The sequence below is a fragment of the Triturus cristatus genome, chromosome 4_1, assembly GCF_964204655.1.
Source record: "Triturus cristatus chromosome 4_1, aTriCri1.1, whole genome shotgun sequence".
Classification (NCBI taxonomy): domain Eukaryota; kingdom Metazoa; phylum Chordata; class Amphibia; order Caudata; family Salamandridae; genus Triturus; species Triturus cristatus.
Window position 1 is genome coordinate 285,987,942 of NC_140585.1, and position 21,794 is coordinate 286,009,735.

Sequence of the window (21,794 nt, forward strand, 5' to 3'; positions counted from 1 at the left end):
GCGGCTAAGGCCTGGAACGAGCTCCCGGTCGACATCAGGTGCTCCCTTACCCTGCACGCCTTCAGGAAAAGTCTCAAAACCTGGCTTTTCGGCTAACTCAGAGCTGCCCGAACCCCCCCCCCCCCCCCCCCAATTGCACCTTGAGACCCTCTCGGATGAGTAGCGTGCTTCAAAATTCCCTGATTGATTGATTCCAAGGTTTGCTGTGTACAAGCCCTATGACATGTATACATGCATACACAAATACATGAACAAGTCCTGCTTCATGGTTTGGGCAGCTCTGTACCAAGGCTCAGACCTCTCTACTCCGCTTGCTCGCTCCCACCCACCTCACAAGTGAACATAAGGCACCCTTGTCATTGTTTAGCACTGCTTCGCAGATGACCGAGGAATGCCATGGCCACATCTCCTTGTTCAGTTCCTTCTCTGTGCCTGCGTTCCACCATTGAATGCTCTCTCCATGGACTTCAGAGGCGTCACCATGCCAAGCACCTCCAGTAAACTCTCAATCAATCAGAGGTTTATATAGCGCGCTACTCACCCATGAGGGTCTCAAGGCGCTGGGGGACGCGGGGTAAAGCTCCAAATCAGTCGTAGAGCCAGGTCTTAAGGCACTTCCTGAAGGTGTGCAGGGTGGGGAGCATCTGATGCTGACTGGGAGCTCGTTCCAGGTCTTTGCTGCGACGTAGGAGAAGGCTCTTCCACCTGCTCTGTTTCTGCAGATGCGTGGGCTCTCTGCTAGGGCAAGGTCGGAGGAGCGGAGGTTCCTTTTGGGTACTTGGAAGTAGACTCTTTCATTGAGGTATTTGGGTCTGATGCTGTGGAGGGATTTGTAGGCGTGGGCGAGTAGCTTGAAGGTCACTCTCTTCTCGATGGGGAGCCAGTGGAGGTCTCGTAGGTGCTGGGTCATGTGCTCGTGTCGTGGGGTCCCGAGGACGAGTTTGGCTGCGGTGTTCTGGATGGTTTGGAGCTTGTGTAGCAGGGTTTTGTTTATTCCGGCATTGAGGGCGTTGCCGTAGTACAGTCTGCTGGTTATCAGTGCGTGGGTGACGGTCATTCTGCATTCTGGGAGGATCAACTTGAGGGTCTTGCGGAGGGAGTTGAAGCAGGTGGAGGCGACGGCATTGATCTGGCGGGTCAAGGTGAGGAAGGAATCTAGAATGATGCCGAGGTTCCGTGTGTGGTCCATCGGGGTGGGTGGATTTCCATGGGCAGGGTGCCACCAGGATCTGTTCCACACAGTGGGGGAGGGTCTGAGGACCTTTGTCTTTTCCGAGTTGAGCTTTAGGCAGCTGTTGCTCATCCAGGCCGCAACGTCTTTCATTCCTTCTTGAAAGCTGAGTCTAGTGTCTTCGGGGTTCTTCGTGAGGGAGAGGATGAGCTGGGTGACGTCGGCATAAGATACAATGCTGAGCCCATGCTGTCTGACAATGGCGGCGAGGGAGGCCATGTAGATGTTGAAGAGTGTGTGGCTGAGCGATGATCCTTGGGGTACTCTGCAGTTGATCTCAGTAGGTTCTGCTGGAGAGAAAGGGGCTGTTCCCCGTATACTGGCGTCGTGGAGTCTGGCTGCAAGAGTCCGATAGGAGACCGTGTCAAAGGCTGCAGAGAGGTCCAGTAGGAAGAGTGCCGCAGTGTGGCCCTGGTTGAGTAGCATGCGGATGTCATCTGTGGGGCAAGGAGAATGGTCTCGATACTGTGGTTGCTGCAAAATCTGGACTGGGAGGGGTCGAGGATGGCGTTCTCTTCGATGAAGGTGGTCAGTTGGGTGTTGATGAATCTCTCGATGACTTTGGCTGCGAAGGGAAGGAGAGAGATGGGACGGTAGTTTTTCAGGTCCGTCGGGTCGGCCGAAGGCTTCTTGAAGGTTGACCTCTTGCCGCTTCCTGTCATCTGGGAGAATGTCAGAATTGAGGGAGGCATTGATGGTCCGGCCTAGTTCGGGTGCTATGGCGGCTCTGTGGTAGATGTGCGGTGGGCAGGGGTCCGTGTGGGCTTCTGAGTGGGTGTACTTTGTGGTCTTGGTGGTGTCTTCAGTGGTTGCAGGTTTCCAGGTGATGGTGGTCAACTGGTTGTCGGTGGAGGGGAGGGGCGTGGTGTCCGGCGTCTGTTCACTGAAATTATTGTGGAGGGCATTGATTTTCAGGTGGAAGTAGGAGCTGAGCTTGTTGCAGAGGTCTTGAGAAGGAGTGACGTCCGTAGCTTCGCTGGGGGCGGGGGGGGCGGGGGGGTTGTGAACTCCTGTATGACATCACTTCTTCTGACGAGGAAGAGTCCAATTTTACCACCTTACTGGAAGGTTTAGAACATGTATGGGTCATGCTGCTATTATTCTTGTCATGTAGTGTCTTTTTCGCCATCCAAGAAATATGATGTAATGTTAGTAACATTTAAATAATGCGAATACACGCCAGCGTAACCAGGAGCTTTATACAGTGGCGTAGCTAGACCTACTGCCACCCGGGGCACACCCGAAGTCTGCTGCTTAGTGCATTTAAGAGCGGAGGCCGTGGGGGGGGGCAACAGACAGACGACTTGTTTGCGGGGGGATGGTCGTAGTCAACAGACATGACTTGCTCTCCTCTGCCGCCCCAAAAACAGTGCCACCCGTGGCTGATGCCCCCGCCTCCATCCCTCCCCACCACCCAACTACGCCACTGTTTCCGAGTAGGGAGGATCAGGTGGGTGTTGGGTTATTTTGCAAAGGTGAACAGGTTTACTTGTTTTCAGAGCTTTCTCTGGGGGTCTGCTCCAGGCAGCTGATGCAAGTGCCAAAGGTACAATCCCTCCCCTGGGAGATGTGAACTGTTTGAAAGTATACCTAACTGTTCGAGCACAGGTTTACTTTAAATATGAAATTGTGTTCATCATTTATTTATGTTAATATCCATTAATTGCTTTGTGTGCAATCATGAGCATTTTGAAGATGAATTAAAGGAATTAATGCACACGTCTTAGCACAGAAGCTGTATCAGTTTGTCCCTTGGCTTTGGATTACACTTTTTCACCATTAGATGATTTGTGACTTTCTGTTGACCCTCAAGCAGTGTCTGCACAAATCCAGTTTTCGTTTCTTGCTTTGGAGATTGTGGCCTAGTGGGCTTCGGACAAAAATCACTCAATGTAGGTTAGCAGCTTAGATATTGGCCAGGTTCTAGAATGCTGTTTCTATTCGATTCCACAATACCTCCAACATCCAGCTGATAAATCTAGCGTTCCTGCTTTGCTTTCACTAGGTATTTTATGTTCTGACAGGTGATGCAAAATGAGAATGCCAGCCACAAACTCTACCCACATTTTGATAAATCAAAACACGCAAGGTCTGGTCTAGTAGGCTACCTGGTAGGTCCATGGCAAAGCCTGGTCTGGTGGCTTAGTGGACTAATGCGCCTACTGTAGGGGCCTGTGTTTGACCTCATGGATACAGGTTCAAATCCTGGTGGGTCCACTCAGCCTTTCATCCTTCTGAGGTTGATTAAAGTGAGTACCATTGAGTTGGGTAACAATAAACATCTGCTATTCAGCGCCAAGATACCCTTGGGTGAACGTAAGCTTTAAAAAATACACGTTATGTTACATATGAATAATTGACCTTTTGAGAGAGCACACCATGGTCCACCTATTGTGACCAGTCCGGATGGAGCCTAATTAAGAGGAAGGGTTCATTTGTTAACCTGCACATCACAGTATTTACTGTGTATCTCAGGCTACTGTTTATTGATTGTATGTTGTGCTTTCACCTGTGAAACCAACCTTCATTGCAATGCACTGATACAAAGAATAGATGCGACAAGACCCACAATTCTAAAACCAGAGAAATCATGTACAATCTCCGCAAAATCTTGTCCATAAGAAGCGCTGCGAACCTGGATGAACTGGTAAATCCTCTTCCTGGCATATGTACCATAAGCAAAGCAAAGACTTGCATAGAACTCCTAAATCATCAAAGGAAGGAAAGTTGGACCTCTGGGGTAGAAGGTTGTGCAGTTCCCAGCCCCAAACGAGTGATGCTCAGGCGAGTCTCCAATCCTCCTCCTGAACTGAGAGTCCAGCAAGATGGCCTTTAAAGCGCAGGCCCAGTGACCCTTTTTCTTCCACAGGCTGCGCTTTCCAGGTCCTTGTAGGACAGGTCAGGTAACCCAAATCTGAAAAGGGCCAACTGGCAATTCATCTCATGTTCTCCACCTTATTACCAACATCCATAGCACTCCCGGAGTATCTTCTCTTCTCTCGCCAACGCAGGTGATCGGTCACCCTATACAGGGCAAGACTCTAGACGGGTTCATCCAGAGCCCCCGTCATTAGTTGTACTCTGATGTCAGTATCATTCTGCTGGTGCAGACAAGGTACATGCTGAGTTGTAGTAGAACATAACTCCATTGAATGGTTTTTAGTCTTTCAAGGAAGGTCTTTTGTTTAAGTACCTTGAAAAACTGGTACGAACCCTATTGATGTGTCACCTGCGCTCCAACTAAAGTGGAACTTGCAGTCGTAAGATTGGTGTGAATTATCACCTAAACAGGTAAAGTGAGGCTCTGACTAGCAAAAGCCAATCTTCTGACTGCTGTGTTTCAGGTGACAAAGCTATCATTTGGTGGTTGTTGCATATGTATTATTGTTGTGCTTTTGTGCATCACAGCAATAAAAGTTTGGACTGAACATTTAATCTTCCATTCTCCAAATTGACTGCTGTTTTGCTCATTCATCTATGCATCCATACGTGCATCAAACACTCTCCTCGATGCATGAAGCAGGAGGAGGGTCGTGATTTAAAACCTGGACTCCAAAGTGAAAGAGGAGACCATATTTAATTTACCTGAATTCCACCACATGCCGACTATACCAGAAAATGGGTTTGGGATATCAAGACTCTAGGTACCAATTCACAAAGATTCTGTGACATGGTTTAACTTCTCGTGAACATTCAGGATTAAGTCGCACATACGTGCAGAAAATCACTTGTTAATCATACCCTAGATCAGTTATCTTTAAATATTTTAATGCTGTGACACCCTCCCCTCCCCCCAGTGGAAGAAAAGAAAGTCACAGGGGCTTTCCCTCAAATTTTTCACAATTATTATTTTAAGCTGGCAATGTTTAAATATGTCTAGATTTAAACGGTTAAGTTCTTGTTTTGAAGAATATTTGGTGCCCCTTCCATTTTGACACCTTCTCCTAGCCAGTATATAAATGACAAAAGATGTTAGCTATGGCCCATTACAGCGCAGCTTACTGACGCAAATGTTTTTGTACTGAAAACAAAGCACCGTTATCGGCAAATTGTTTCTTTTAGCCAGAGCCTGGCGACCCCCTCCCTTGGGATCACTTGAGGCCCCCAGAGGACGGCCAGCCCCCCAGTTAGAAGACCCCTGCCCTAGAGTGATCAAATCAACTTACTTGTTAGAAGGCAAAAGCAAAATGGGGTACTGAAAATTACAGAAGTGTATTAATGCATGTGTAGACCCACCTGTTTATTGAACCATAAATGACATCTGTATCTGTGAAAGGTCGTGAATCTCCCTTAAACCCTCACGTCAGCCCTCTGCTGTCAGGAAGTGACATCATAGTTGTCAGTTCAGGAATGAGATTCTTTGATAGCTCAATGAAAACGGTCTGAAAGAGAAAATAAATAACTAATCCTTTTTAATATATTTACGTTCATCAGTGAAGTGAAATTCACAATTGGAATCCATTTCAGGTAATAAAACTAGAGAAATTCCCATATAAAAAGCCGAAGTTCGCAGTTGTGGACTATGCTCTTCGCGGACTGACATGTTTCTGCCCAGTTAAACAGATTTTCGTCTCTGATCTTCTGTTTATCTCCTTCTTGATTCTTTTCACAGCAGGAACGGATTTCATACACGCCTCCAGAGAGTCCGGTTCCCAGCTACTCCTGCTCCACTTCTCCACTTCATGTCCCAGGCCACCGAGGACTCAGGATGGAGGAGGACTTCATCAGGATGCCGCCGCACCTGCGTGAGTACATCTGTGACCCTGCCCTGCTAGGACGATGGCACCGGTGATTGGGGATTCCCAGTCCAAACAAGGTGGCTTTATGTTCAGTGTCTGGTCCAGGGGCTGTTTCTGCAATCCACAATGCATCACTGCTGGAAGTTAATACTGGAATGGCATGTTTCTGGAGGGAAAAGATTTTTGTTTTGGCTAATTATTTAAAAGGGGCTGATACAGAGAGTACAACGAGCAGGGTTATTTTGCATGCCAAAATGTATTCAAGACTAACGTTTCAAGTATTAGTAAGGCTCCAGGTTTTATGGTATTTCTTTTTTGAAATTTCCGTCTGTATTTATCCATATTTATTTATTGCTAATTTTTTCTGTATTTATCCATTTTTATTTTGTGTTTTCTGTATAAATGAAGCTGCAATGGGTATTTTTCCACATTTATTTAACTGATAAATGCATACACGCAGTTGAGTGTCCAAAAGGTTTCAGCAGCATACAGCGCAATAGTGTTATCTGAAAGCACTTGCATTGTATTTTTCTGTATTTAAAAATAAATGCAGACAGTAAAATAAATCGTTTTCTGTCTGTATTTATCAGTAAAAATCAGTTAAAACGGAAAACTGGGAGCCCTAATTATTAATGTTTTCTGTATGTGTGTGGTTGGAAAATGGGACACCCAGCTAAAACACATATTCTGGTGTAGCAGCTCCTGTTTCGTCCGTGTTGCCATAAAAAGACCGCATGGGAAGGCATTCACTATATGAGGAGTTTGTCTTTGAGAAAGATCTCAGAAACTTCAAAGAGAGAATGTTAAAACTGCTGGACAGAAGTGACATGACTGGTTTTCCCACCAAAATCATCTTTAAAAGAAGAAGCCAAGCAAAAGGACTTAGTTTACTGTCCCGTATCAGCACAGGAAATAACATCATGACATCTGAAACTCCTCCCCCTCCCAGAACCTACTCAATGACAGCTGCAACATGGACGCACTGAAGGCAAGCCCGTCTGCAACCAGACCATGCCCAGCGCCAGGAAGCCTGGTCCGTTCAGCGCCCAGCGATTCTCTGCAGCACTCCTTCAATCGCTAGACCCCAGACACCGTTCCCACAACTGCTGCCGCACCGTAGTCCACGGTAGGACCTTTCAACTGCACCCACTGCTGGTTCTCCAGCAGCCACCCCCCCACACCTCTCAAATACTAACAACACTCTCAACACACACCACATACGAGCACCAACATTGCCTATTCCCTACACCACACGCCACAGAAAACCTGCACGTCAACACCCACTTGCATGCATGCTTCCCAAAACATGATCACTCAGCAAACACACAACAGAAATATGGGACCTGCTGAGCAGTGATGCACCTGACATTCTCTTCACCACAGAGACCTAGCTGAACCCCTCATCAGTTCCCAATATCGCTACAGCAAGCCAGTGGGCTACAAGATTTCTCGACACAATTGCCTTCCCAATCCAGGCAGAGGACTTGCATTCAGCTACAAGGAATCCATCAAATACACAACATCCACAGAGAACGGCACCCCATTTGTGGAACACCTGCACTTAAGCTGCAAATCTCCTAAAACTTCAGCATGAACGGAACCCTTGCCTACCTACCACTCTGGCCACGAGCCACCTTTACCAAGCTCATCACTGACTTTGTTGCTTCACTCACCATCTTCTCCAGAGCCTCCATTCTCCTCAGTGACCTCAACTTTCACCTGGAAAACCGAAACTACCCCTGCTCCACAGCACTCCACAGATGCTTGAGCATCATCGGACTCTCCTAGCTCATCATAGAACCAACACACACACTGGACCCCATCTTCACCACAGGCGACAGCATCAAATACAACTCCACCACACAGCTTACATGGACCAACCACTCCATCACCCACTTCCAAATCAACACACCTCAAGTCAACACAGCTACCAAGTTCAGCACAAGTCAACACCCCTACCAGGTTCAGCACTCCAAGCTGCAGTTGGGGCAAAATCACAGAAGCTGCCTGGCTCAGCACCCTCAGCACTGCCCTAGCCCCACAGAAACCCTGGACAAGGACAGCAACAACTGGCTCAAGAACTGTGCAAACTCTCTCGCACCCATAAAACCCAACAAGCATAGTAGATCAAACAAGCAGGCCAGCTAGTACACAGAAGGCCTCAGACACCAAACGCCACTGTAAACATCTAGAAAGGAAATGGAGAGCCAGCCACAACACCACCGACTGAACTTCCCACAAAGCTGCACTCGGACACAATCACCAGTAAATTAGAGACACCAAGACAAAGGCACTAGTAGACCGCATCTAAGGAAGTTCCAACAGCTGCAAGGAGAGCTTCCCAATCATCAAGAATTTCACTGCGATCTCAGCCACTGTAAACAACATTGCTGCCTCCCAAAAACTCTGCGACAACCGATCTAACTTCTTCAACAGCAAAATGGCAAACATCTACAGCAACTTCGCACACCAACACAACCTAAGAGAACTCATTGCTATCCTACCCACATCCAACCAAGACTGCAACCTGACTGAATGGACAACCCTCACCAAAAACTAAACAGCAGGAATTGTGCTGCTCATCCACTCAGGGGCCCCAATGTACCCAGACCCCCACCACATCTACAACCAGGGAACAGCGCCATTCGGCACCACCCTGACCCACATCATCAACACCTCCATCACGTCCGCCACTTTCCTGGAGGAATGGGAACTTGTAGAAATTAAATCCCTCCTCAAGATTCGCACACCCGACCCAAATCAACTGAGCAACTTTCAACCCATCTCCCTGCTCCTCCATCTAGCCAAAGTGATTGGAAAAGCCATCAATGAACAACTCACAACCCACCTCTAACATTGCCATCTTTTAGAAAACACACACTAAGAACCACAGCACCGAAACCGGACTAATCGCGGCCACCGACAACATTCGAAACATCCTGGACCAAGGAGGAACTGTGGCCCTCATTGTACTCGATCTCTCTGTGGCCTTCAACACGGTCTCCCACAACACCCTCATCAGAAGACTACACAAGATTGAAATACAAGGAGCCACTCTCAAATGGATCTGTTCCTTCCTCACAGGAAGAACCCAAGTAGTCAGACTGCCACATTTCACATCAGAGACCAAGAAACAGACATGTGGTGTCCCACTGGGATCATCCTTCAGCCTCTCTCAACATATACATGGCAATGCTCACCAACATAATTCGATCACAAGACGCCCAACTCATTCTCTTCCTGACGAACAAGACAAACACCACCAGAAACAACTTCACCAACTGCATAACAATGGTAGCAGACTAGATGCGAACCAACTGCCGGAAGCTCAACTCTGACAAGATGGAAGTACTGGTCTTTGGAAACAAGACCTCCCCATGGGATTTCACCTGGTGGCCGTCCAAGTTAGGACTAACACCCACAGACCACGCAAGGAATCTAGGAACCATCTTAGACCACAAGCTCAACATGACGCTCAAGTCAACGCAGTGTGCACCTCCTGCCTCCACATCCTTCGCATGCTGCAAAATTTCTTCAAATGATTGCCTCTGCACCCCAGATGGAGCGTCACACAAGCACTCTTCACCAGCTTGCGGGACTGCCCCCATGCTGCACCCACATCACACTACACCTCAGAAAGCTTCACTGTCTCCCCATCCTAAGCGCAGACGATTCAAACTTCTCACGCAAGCATTGCAAAACCCTGGGAATGGAAGTTAAAGACCTCATGTGTAGGTGGTTCACTCTGTCTTCCCATTTGGAGCTTATTGTTGTCCTAAATGATCCATAAGTGAGCAATTGGCCTCGCTGGGCATCATAATATCCGAAAATGTTCACGGTGCCCCAGCTTTAAAGATTTGATCTACTGTCGTGATGCCAGAATTCAGAAAGATTTGGATAAGGTGGTTGAGCTGATCTGCCATAGGAAGAGGGATGGAAATGGAATATGTTGAACAGAGAGCAAAATCTTTAAAACTTTTTTTCAGAAATGTGATACTATGCATGACTACAGTTTTATATGTTATGTTTTTCAAAGTTCTTTTTTTGTCAAATGGCCATTTCTGAGTACGAATCGCTGTTTGAAAGGGACGCCCGATCCAAATAGTGATTCTGGAACCATTACTAAACCCATTTAGTGAATCTTTTCGAATCACTAAACTGGTACATCTGAAAAAGGGTTTCAGTGTAGACAAACCCTCTGATTTTCTGAATTGGAGGTCTGCGAATGCTAAAACCCTTCGTTCATGAGGCCAATGGGGCTCTAAATAACTTGTGTTACTGTTACTCCGTTTACTTAGGGCGAGAAAGCAAAAGACACACAATTGATGGACGGAATGCAGAACAAATCAAAACATTCACCCCCAGACAAGAGATCTGGGTTAAATTCATCATTATTTTGCTCACCATGCCACCCCAGTTTAGACCTGGCCATATGCAAATCAGTCTTGACCCTGTGCCTCATGGGAACATTCCAGCCCGAACTGCCAAGCCAGGTCCTCCCTGGAGCGGAAACAAGCATCCTAGGACTGTTGTTTTTGCATTTGTCACCCCGAGTGGGAAGGGTATGCCCAGACGTGGGTCCCGTGCTCTCCATGCCACTGGAATCAAGCTATCCTGGCTGAAGAGGGGTGAAACCCCGAAACCGGTCCTAGGATGCTTGTTTCCAGTCCAGGGAGGACCTGGCTTGGCAGTTCGGGCTGCATTGTTCCCATGAGGCACAGGGTCAAGACTGATTTGCATATGGCTGGGTTCAAACTGGAAGGGCATGGTGAGCAAAAAAACTATGGATTTAGGCCCAGATCTCTGTACTGTGGTGAATGTATGACATTGTTCTGCATTCTGTCCATCAACTGTTTTTGCATTTCTCAGTTTACTTGGGTAGATGAGAGGCTGAGCATGCCTTGCCAGTATTCAGGATCGAGCTCTACAGATTACAAGAGGTCACCAGCCAGTGCTTAAAGCACCAAGTCATTCTGCAGGCATGTAGTGTTTTATAATTCCTTAAGAAGAGTAGATGGGACATATCCTTCTGGGCATGACTGTCTTACCAAGTTACTCTGGAAAAGGTCAAATGGCAATTAACTCTCCGTATATTGTCCACTGCAGAAGATAATGGAAGGATTTGCCCACACTGAAGTTTTCTGCCTAAAGACGATAGCATCTCTTATTGCTGTAGGGAGCATGGTGTACTTCATCTGGTTCTCACTAAGCGGTGCGCTTTAGTGTGTTATGTCACTGTGCAGGCGCATGCATATGACAGGTATTATGTTGATACTCTTTGGGGCAAGGTAATATGCTGTTTCTGTCTTTTAATTTGTAAATATGGGATATTGCGAAGTGTTAAGCAAATATGGAGCGTATGTTGGGATGTAAGGGGCCTTAAATGTATTAGTCAGGAGTTGTATGTCTATTCGAAGTATTTGCTACCAATAGGGAGTGATCGACACACTTCACCGGATGTCTTACAATGTAAACTACAATGATTAAGACCAGGCTGTTTTCACAGTGATTGACTAACTGTTCAGAAATTCCCTCATATGTCAGCCACTAAGAGAAGTCCTTTCTAGACTATATTGGAGGTATCGGTGACCCGCCAAGCAGCAGGGGGTGAGTGGCTGTAGTAGCGGGGTACTGTATAAAAGCTGCCAGCAGAAAGTAACAGAGAACCCCTTCCATTGTGTATAGGAATATTGTAGACGCCGCAGAGCTTGCCTGCGCAGAATGTGAATTGTTTCATGGCATTCTAGTCTAAAGATTTCCAAATGATCACTGGCACATAACATGGAATCTGTCCTGTTATTTTTGGGAAGCACTGCTGGTTTTGTTGGTCAGTTATGCGCAGATTTTGGTAAGTTAATTGAGATTGCAAATATATCATTTTTCAGGACGTGTACAAACACAGCCATTATGTCACTTGGGGTACGTACACGTGATCCTCGTGAGCTGGTTTGCGGCTTCAGCAACGCTGTTTGGGACAAATGAATACATAGATGTGTATGACGTCATTGGGCATGGATTGAAATCTGTACACCTAAACTAAGTCTCTCACAGTATACAGTATTTGCATGAAGAAAGAAACGGTCCCCTGGGGCCATCCACACACCAGACAACTTCTGCCCACCTCTATCAAGAGTTGTCTCTCCCCAACATCAAGTTACAGAATGTGCCTTCATTCTAGGTAATATAGGGGGAAAAGTGGTCCCAGGGTATACAGGCTTATTAAGAGCTAACACAAAATCAATGACAATGAGTACAGAAAAAATGATGTGAAAGTGTTATTTAATCACACATTGGCAAGATACGCATTTTTCATAAATGGAATCGACTTTGATCAAACAGTGCGGGGTGCCATAGGAAGGAAAGGGGGTAGTGAGTTGAGTGAGGTAAAAGGGAAAAGTGACATATAAATTATATGAAACTGTCACAACTTAATTGTAGGTAAAACATTCTTCGACTTTCTTGTTTTCCTGCTTTTTTGACTCACATGAACATTGAGAGTTTTCAGTGTAGGTGGTGGTATCTGTTGCGGGTGTAAATTTGACTTGCGTCAGAGTCTTATCTCCTCGCACAAACGGCACAGGAGAATTTGGTAACATAAAAACAAAACCTCAGGACCCTTTGTAGCTGGATGTTGCGACAGACAGATTTGTCTGAAATTAGGAAGTGAACAACCACTGCCAGGCCATAGCGGCTCAGCGAATTGAGGGCAAGTAATTTACTGTGCTTGTCCATTGGTGCAGGCCTGTAATGCTGCATACTGCCCTTTTGTAGTGTGGGGAGCTGCATATGCCATATTTGCTAATATACTAACTCGTTGCATGTTCTGTGCTTTAGAGGTTTTGGATTTTGGGATTAGTGGCACCCAGTGCTAGAAAGTAGTAGGAATCTCCCAGGATTCCAGATCCAGCATCTATTTGTGACCCAGATCTGGGATCCGGCCGACCCAGAGAACCATGCTGAATTTGTCCTGCCGTCCTTTTCTTACACTTCATGCCCCTCGCTGCCTGCAAGTTGCTACTCCATACGGAACATAGACAACCCGCAAGTTGTGTGGGTTCCGTATGGAGTAGCAACCTGCAGGCAGTGAGGAGCTTTCTTATTTTAATATCCAGCTGGGTCCAGAACAAAGTCCTGATTTAAAAGGCCATCAGATCAGTCCTCCTTTTGTTCAAGTATCATCCTGGCTGGGAGCCATCTGGAGCCCAACACCTAGACGCCAGGGGAAATAGAAAGAAACAAAGCGAACAGCTTGTTATCACTTCACAAGTACTTGAGAGAAACTTTTGAAGACATGTTTTTTAACTTTGTTCAATAAGAATGCAAGATTTATCTGTATGAGTAGTTACACAAATTGATTTAAATGGCACCTACTATTTTTTTTTATTTAATTCTTTTATACTTTTATACCAGTGCAGGGTGTCCAAGTGCTTTACATCACAGAAAGAGGCACAATAAATCCTACAAGTGTCTAAATCAATGTACAGGAAATGTTGCATAAGTCAACGAGGGTTATATAAGGAGTACGGATCACATATCATCCATACTTGCAGACTTTATCTGTTAGGATATAAAACATAACGCAGTGATTGTGGTTGTCTGTACTAACAAGACTTTGCTACTTCCCAAAGGAACCCTTCTTTGCAATCTTACAATAATAAAAGATTGAGAAAAAAAACAAGAAGGATCTCCACCCTAGACTCAGTTTGCATGCAGCACCTTGATGCCGGTAAATAACCCCCTGCGCTATACTAGAAGGCTTGGAACGTATGAACTGGAAGTAACAAAATAATCTCGGTTTCAAAAGCAGTAGCCCACTTATCTTTCCCCAAAAAAATACAAATCTGTGATCTGCTTGTTACACAATGTACTTTGCAGCAGGCACATTAACACTCTGTGCTACTTAAGGAGTCAAACTTGTGACTAGACAAAACACAGAACTCTGCGAGAGCTGTATTAATCGCTAGTTGCCTTACCACTAACTTAATTCCCTCAAAATTGCTGGGCACACAATGATTTCTGCAGCAAGTATCTTAACCCTGTAGGATAGTTTAACCCCTTCCCCACTCATGACGGAACCACTCCGTCATGAGCCACGGTCGCCGTGTGCTCATGATGGAGTGGTTCCGTCATGCTGCGGCTGTTGGCGGCCGCGCCGCCCACGCGGCGCTAATTCCCCACCTGTGCGGGCGATTAGCGCAGTGGGCGGAGTCATGATGGAACCACTCCGTCATGAGCACAGCTCAACCGCGGCTCATGACGGAGTGGTTCCGTCATGAGCACCGCGCCACCGCGCTGCCCCCAAACCCCCCCCCCAGCGCTGCGGCGGAATTCCCGCCGCAGCGAAAAGGTTAAATTGCAGCCTATTTTTGACCAAATAAGTAATCTAGAACAGATTTTTTTTTGAAAATCTGTTTATTGGCATTTTGTTAGCATATTATACATCTTAAATACTTTCCATTATTATCACTCCGGTTTGACACTTAGCATACAGCACACGAGGTTATTAATTTACAATCTTTGCACATATCAACATCCAGCAGTGATTGTATACAGAGGCTCTGCTTGGTGTAACGGATGTATTCCCATTGGGGTCGGTGAAGGTAGCGGTTGTGCGAGCGCGTATATCTGCGTGGTTATTTTTCTATAGGAAGTGATGTGCTTTCCTGTTCTGTGGGTAATATGACCGGGTGGGGAGTGTTATACTGCCATATAGTGCTCCTATAGTAAATCAATAATATACTGAGAACGGACTAGACAAGAACTAGTAAAAAAAAAAAAATTTGAGAATAATAATAACTCTGGTTGAGAGCAATAGAAGAGACTCAAGGGGCGTGCAAGTGCGGGGGCCACCTCCTAATTCGGGTACGCCCAATTAAGGGGCACACCGAGTGCCATCGTACATTGTTATGGGGTTTCGCTTTTGGCGAGGGAGGGGAGAGACACCCGTCCGTGCCTAGGGGTTTCACTGTCTTCATCAGAGCTATTAGTATGGCTCGGGTGCTCCCAGATGTATAGGGCGTCCTTCCAAAGGTTGGCAATCGGGTGTTGCGCAGACCCTTCTATTCGTCTCTATGCAGTGCCCTGCCTTCAGCGCCAGCCCGCCTAGTCACCTCCTGCACCCAAATGTTAATCTGTGGCCCCAATTACTGTTTCCATGTCACTGTTATTCGTCTCCGTGCCAACGCCAAGGCCAGGTCCATGAACTGGTTGCCCACTTTCCGTTTAGGTGGGCAGAGGCATAGTCCAATTAGACATGTTGCTGCTGTTAATTCCAAGGCCCGTCCTAGTGCGACGTTAAGTTTGGAAAGCACTTCCTGTCAAAAGACCTGCAGCCTGTCACAACTCCAGGTCATGTGCCGGAAGTCTGCGTCCAGCTGCCCGCACTTTGGGCAGCCCCCGGTTGCCCCCCCAAAACCAGCGAAGAGTCAGTGTGGGGTCATGTGGAGAAAGTTGAATTGGATATATTTAAGTCGAGTGTTGCGTGAGATTTTCTTGGGGAATTCCAACGACCTACTCCGCTCTGAGTCAGTGAGGCTTCCATCTAGGAGCCTCTCCCATCTGTCCCTCAGGTGTGAGAGTAGGGTCAAGGAAGCATCCAAATCTGGATCATATTTTCTGTCACAATTGTCCTTGTTGCCAATTTCTGTGCTGTAGATTTTTTTTTTTAAATAAAGGTACAACTGTACTGTCAGACTCTGTTTTCGAGCTCCGTCCCTTGTTACTCCACTTCCTTTCTGCTACTGCACCTCAACCCCCAATGTATGGTTTCCCAGGGTTAATTTTCCCAATGCCAGCACTGGTGGCACCATTGGTGGCCAAGGACTATGCGGGGGCAGGAACTTGGATTCCTATAAATCGGTCTAGATATGGTGGAATTCAAAAGTGCCATTTAACCATGGAGGAGTGTTCATCTGCATGTCCCCTGCATTAGTGTGTGAGTGAAACAATTTTAGCATCTTGGAAATTGAGAAATGGCTCAAACCACAGAGCAGGAGCACCAGGAGCAGGGACAGTGGAAGGATTTTACTGTTGTCATAGATGCAACATTTTGGCTTCCACTTCTTCAGCACGGGTCTAGATGTGTGCCTTGTATGGGGAATGTGACATTCCCATTTTCATGACCCGCTAGTCAATTCTGTTCTCTTGCCCTAGGTCTGGCCTGTACTATCAAACAGCTGTAGTATAAGAGGCAGGGATTGGTCTAGGAGAATTGGCTTTTCCTGGTCAAATGAGCAATCAAAAGCAAAAGTAAACCATGGTCCTCCATGGTGGACCCAGTATAAACCATAAATCTGCATGGTTTCTCTACAAAAATAAAAACAAGTTAGCATCTCTCCTGACTCTGAGAATGACGTCTGCCAAATTTTGTACGATGGTGGGCATGGGTCTTTTAAACACCATGTCCTTACTAATGCATTAACAGCTGGCAGGAGGCTGCGCTTGCTGGTGATGATATTCGCGTGAGTGCGGGAATTGCAGCAAGGATATAGTCAACCTGAAAATTCGGATGTGCATTTGATATTGCAGAACGGAATGTGGTTATGTAATATTAAAAATGCATCTGTGCAGTGCCCTGTTAATGAGACTGGATGTAGTCATTCTATGGTCTTAACATACGGAATGAGTGAATGTCCACTGTAGCGCTTGGGATTCTCAGCTTTCCAAGGTGAGAAGCGTCAAATTCCCTGAGGAATAATGTCTATTTCTGGAATCCAGTGTTGCCTCTAAGGAGACACAGGTTAATTAAGTCTCCTCTAAAATGCATATCTTTAGATGCCTGCCCAACAAGAGTGTATACGGTGTAGGGATAAGACTCTAGGATAATACGGGGACCAGAAATTGGAATGAATAACGCTTCACAATGTATGGAGGACAAGTGGAGGGGGTAGTTCAACATAGGCGAATGACCTGAAGAGTAGCTATATTTGGTATTGCATTAGGCAAGGAAATGAGTTGCACCGGTGGGCATAATAGTCCCTTGTAGCCCCTGCTGCTTCCCAATGATAAAGGAAGTTAGGGATGCCGAGAATATAGATGTAATAGAACGCTAGTTTTCTTCAGAGCACACACTATAAACCAAATGGACAGATAATTCCTCTTTCATTAACTTATGACTGTCTCTTGCCCCTTTTCGACTGCGTTAACGTCGTTATTGCCAAATCTGTGTTCAACTCTTAGATTATTGAATGGACCGGTGATCGCCATTCATCAAGCGAGTGCTATTCGAAAGGTAGCGCGTTTACAACAAATGCAACATAAGTAAATATAGAGACCTAAATACACCGGTGCCCTGCCTCGCACCCCAAGAGAATTGGGAGCAGGCACGTTCCAGCTACGGCAAGTCAGGGGGTGTCTGCAGCTCGCTGGCAAACACTCTGCTCCCTCAGCGCTGCGAGGGGGCCGCGGCCTGCCCAGGGCGCGCAGGGAAATTTCCTTTTTGGGGAAGTTGCTGCAAAGGAATTTCCTGTGTGGGCAGACAGAACTTACTGACTCGGAGGCTTCTTGGAAGGGAGAGAGCCTTTTATAATGAAATGACAAATGAAAGACACGCGGTTCTTGAAAACATGCTATTCAGAACGGAGGCAACGCGCGCCATGTCTGTACCCACGCAGTGGGCGGAGGTTCAACTATGAAGCGAGCGTGCGTGCCCCGGCCTGTCCCCGCCCCCACCCGTCCCCAGGCCCACTGTCACCCTGTGAATATTAGAATCGACCGCAATGCGCGCCCATCCTGCTGCCTTTTCTCTGCTTTCTCCTTTTTATTTTTCTCTGATCCGTGCTGGGTATGTTTATCTTCGCAGTGCACTACAGTGAATCTACGGTGAATAAATAAATGTAGTCTCCAACCCGTGCCCTGGTAGCCATTTGCCGACCCTGATGAATGCCTGTGCTACTTAGTCTTGATTCCGCCTCGTGCACCTTTCTTAGTCTGCACTAAGTGGCTCTTTATTTTGTTCTGCCAACATTTGTCATCTTTGCTTTTTCCCTTTATCACTCTTTTTCTTATTTTTTCTTCTCCCTTCTTTGTCCTTTTCGGCTTTTCTCTTACTGAGCGTCAAAATCTGACGACGAAAAAATTAAGGCATCGTCCCCAAAAAGGAAAGCTGGTGTCCTCCACTGGCAATCACCTGTGGAAATTAAGCTGTGCCCGCATACCTGGGGAAAAAAATCTATGTTTTCATGCAGTGACAAACTAAGGTTGCTAGATCCAACCCAACTACTTGAGGGAAAACAGTTACAGAACAGGTGCATAGGCATAGCCACCGACCCACCCCCATTTACCTGTGACCAGTCCTTCCACCGGTCGCGGCCCTTGTGGATGCAGCTCCAGCATCTCGAGGCACCCTCCTCTCTCTCTGTCTCTCTCTCTCTGTCTCTCTCTCTCTGTCTCTCTCTCTCTCTCTCTCTCTCTCTCTCTCTCTCTCTCTCTCTCTCTCTCTCTCTCTCTCTCTCTCTCTCTCCTACTCCCTCTTTCTCCTACTCCCTCTCTGTGACTGTTGTCCCACTCCTGTTGCTATGTTTGCCTTTCCTATCGCTCTTAGTGCCTTTTCTCTCATTGTGTGACTTTTGTGCTACTTCTCTTGCTCCATATACCCTTTCTCTTGATCTTTTTGGCTTTTTGCTCACCCTGTCTATAAATTTTGTGCTGCTGCTCTTGCTCGTTTTGCCTTTTCTCTTGCTCGTTTTGCCTTTTCTTGCTATTACTCTTGCACTTTTTGTTTCTCTCTCACTTTCACTTCTTCTCTGACCATTTTGCCATATATCTTGCTCTTTCTGTGACCTTTGTGCCATCTCTCCATCTTCTCTGCATGCCCACTTCCTGCTTTCTCTGTGCTCCCTACCTGTTCCTTGCACCGCCCTCCTCTGCTGACGTGTTCCTTGCAAGCCCCATCTGCCACCCCTCTGCTCTGCCAGGACCTACTTAATGGCAGCTGCAAGCCCATTTGCACCCATCCAAGCATGTACTGCGCTTAGCTCCAGAAACCCTGGCCCTCCTTTCCTCCCACCACTACTCCGCCATTTTCCTTCATACCCTAAACCCCCTGCTTCGCAATACCCTCTGCTGGTGTTCCACACCACAACACGGAAGAAGACTTCACCTGCACCACCTCTCCCGCAACTCCTACTAAGACCCACAGTGCGAAACCCCACATACGCATTCATCCTCATAGGAGAGCTCAATTCCATCTAGAAGACTGTACTGACCCAACGCAGCCACCCTTCTCGACAGCCTCGGAAATGTGGGACAAACCCAACATATCATGGAGCCCACCCATGCAGCCAGACACATCCCAGATTCAGTCTTCACACCCTTCAACAACATCATGATCAGCACACCAGGACTTGTTACCTGGACTGACCCAGCCATATTAAGTTTCACAATCAAAATCCCTCAACACAGAAGATCCCCCACAGCAGGCCCACCACGCCGACACTAGAGCAGTCTAACAGGGGGGAGTTTGAAGCTCTGCACAAAAACCAACTGGAACCCATCGGCCTCCTTGCACTTAACATCAAAAGCTCCAACAAGTGGACCACCAACTGCGTCAACACTCTGGCTTTCAAGCAAATAAGCCGCACGGTAAAAAACTAAAACACAAACAAGCTAGTACACCGAAGACCTCAGACTCGCTAAGCGGCACTGCAAACAACTGGAACAGAAATGGAGAACAAGCAAAGGGGAAGTGGAAAAAGATTCTTTCAAAGCCAACCAGAGAAGGTACCACCAGCTAATCTGAGAAAACAAGAGGAGGGTCCTAGTTGAACAAATATACGCCAGCTCCAACAGCATCAAAGGAATCTTCACTATCATTAAAGCACTTGCCACATCCACAGCTGCCACCTGGAACATCAGCCCATCACAAGATCTGTATAATGACCACTCCAACTTTTTTTGCAGCAAGATCACACTCGTATACAGCAACTGTGCCCCACAACCGGACCCCCAACTCTCCAGAAGCCTCCCAGTGACTAACAAAGTCAATACAGTCACCGCATGGTACATCGTCTGCACAGCGGAAACCACAAAAATCATGAAGACCATACACTCCGGGCTCCCTGATGATCCCTGCCCCCTTTCACGCCTTTGACAAAGGGACGATCCCTATCAACTAGACCCTCACCACCTCCATCAATACAGCAACCTTTCCGGAACAAAAACGAAAAACACTGCCGTCAATTCCCACCTTACGAAACCCTAAGCTGACCCAAACAAACTCCAAAGTACCAACCAATTTCCCTCCTTCCCTACCCAGCCATGGTCTTAGAAAAAGGCATTAACAAGCACCTCGCCAGTCACCAGAGGAGGAACCCCCTTCTCTCATCCTCCTACACTTCGTAGCAGCAATCAACACTATCTCCCAACCCATTGAAATTGGAAGAATTCACAGAAAAGGCATCTATGGACACCCTTTTGAATGGATCTGATCCTCCTCACTCGAAGAACCTAAACCATCAACATGCCCCTTACTAAAGTGGCCACCTGGATGAAATTCAACTGCCTCAAATTGAACTCTGACAAGACTGAAGTGGTGGTCTTCGGGAAAGAAACCTCACCATGGGACCGCCACCTGGTGGCCCACAGTCCTTGACATCACCCCCACTCTTTGCTCACAAGCAAGAAACCCCAGAATCATCATAAACAGCAAACTGGACAAGACTGCTCCAGTCAATGAAGTGGCCTCGTCCTGCTTCAACACACTAAGAATGCTGAAGAAAATCATCAAGAGGCTACTAGACAACACCAGGAAAACACTCACCCAAACCCTCATCACCCTCAAACTAGGCTATGGGAACACTAGGTACACGGGGATAAACAACCAGCTGACAAGAAGACTGCAGACAATCCAAAACTTAGCAGCCGGACTAGTCCTAAACCTTCCACGCTGAGCCCACATCACACCACACCTTAGGAACCTTCACTGGCTCATGATACTCAAGGGTGCACATTTCAAACTCCTCACCCACGCCTACAAAGCACTCCACAGCACAGGCCCTGCCAACCTGAATAGCCACATTAATTTCCAGCGACCTTCAAGATACCTCCGCTCTGCTGGTCACTCACTTGCACACACCTCACGCATATACCAAGGCAAAGCAAAAGGTCGCGCCTTCTAATATTTGGCACCCAAAGTCTAGAACAACGATCCACAACACATCAGAGCCTCCTCCTATCTTGACTTTCGCAAGAAGCTGAAGACCTGGCTCGTTGAGTAAGCCCACCAGGGCTAGCCTCTTACATCCGCTACAGAGCGCCTGAATATCCTCACAAGTGATTAGTGTGGTATAAAAACACCAATAACATAACAGAGCTGAAGGCCATCTATCGTTTCTTGACACAAACAACTGTGAAGGCTTCCAGCTTCCTCCTGTCCAATCCCACTTTTTGTGTTATCCACAATTACAGAATACATGAACAAGGTTACCAGATGACCTAATGCCACAAAGGATACCCAATGTCTATTGTATTGTGTAGTTATAGGTTATATAAATGTACAGATTTCAAACCATCTGTTTGTATTTTGCTTTTTAATGATCATTCAGCAGTAATGTATGTTGCTCCAGCAAGTACTGAGATTGTTTTTACCCAAAGTTGTCCTAGTAACAACAGTTTCCTGTCCAATATTTCCTTGTACATACCATGGGGATCTGGAACTTTAGTCCAGATGGATCAATTAAGGTGAACAAGGACAACACTCTCAGAATGCCTTGGTTATTAAATTAAAACCAAGGTTTGGAAAATGGCGGCCCTTATTTGATCTTGCAACTTTACATGTGACATAATCCACAAACTGACACACGTGTTCATGCAAAGGTTGCAGGACC

The 21,794-nt window shown here is 46.7% G+C and overlaps 1 protein-coding gene across 7 annotated transcripts in view; it reads left to right on the plus strand.

Moving 5' to 3' along the window:
• Window positions 1-21,794, plus strand: part of ETV6 (ETS variant transcription factor 6) — a 241,319-nt gene that overhangs the window by 53,350 nt on the left and 166,175 nt on the right. For 6 of the 7 annotated variants that reach the window (XR_014981200.1, XR_014981201.1, XR_014981199.1 and 3 more), the window contains exon 2: window positions 5,844-5,976. Coding sequence is in view for 2 of the 7 variants with exons in the window: in XM_085652070.1 (XP_085508196.1) it covers window positions 5,844-5,976 (133 nt within the window). In the remaining 5 variants the exon portion in view is untranslated. The remainder of the gene's footprint in view (window positions 1-5,843; window positions 5,977-21,794) is intronic. The other variant, XM_085652071.1, reaches the window with a different exon arrangement.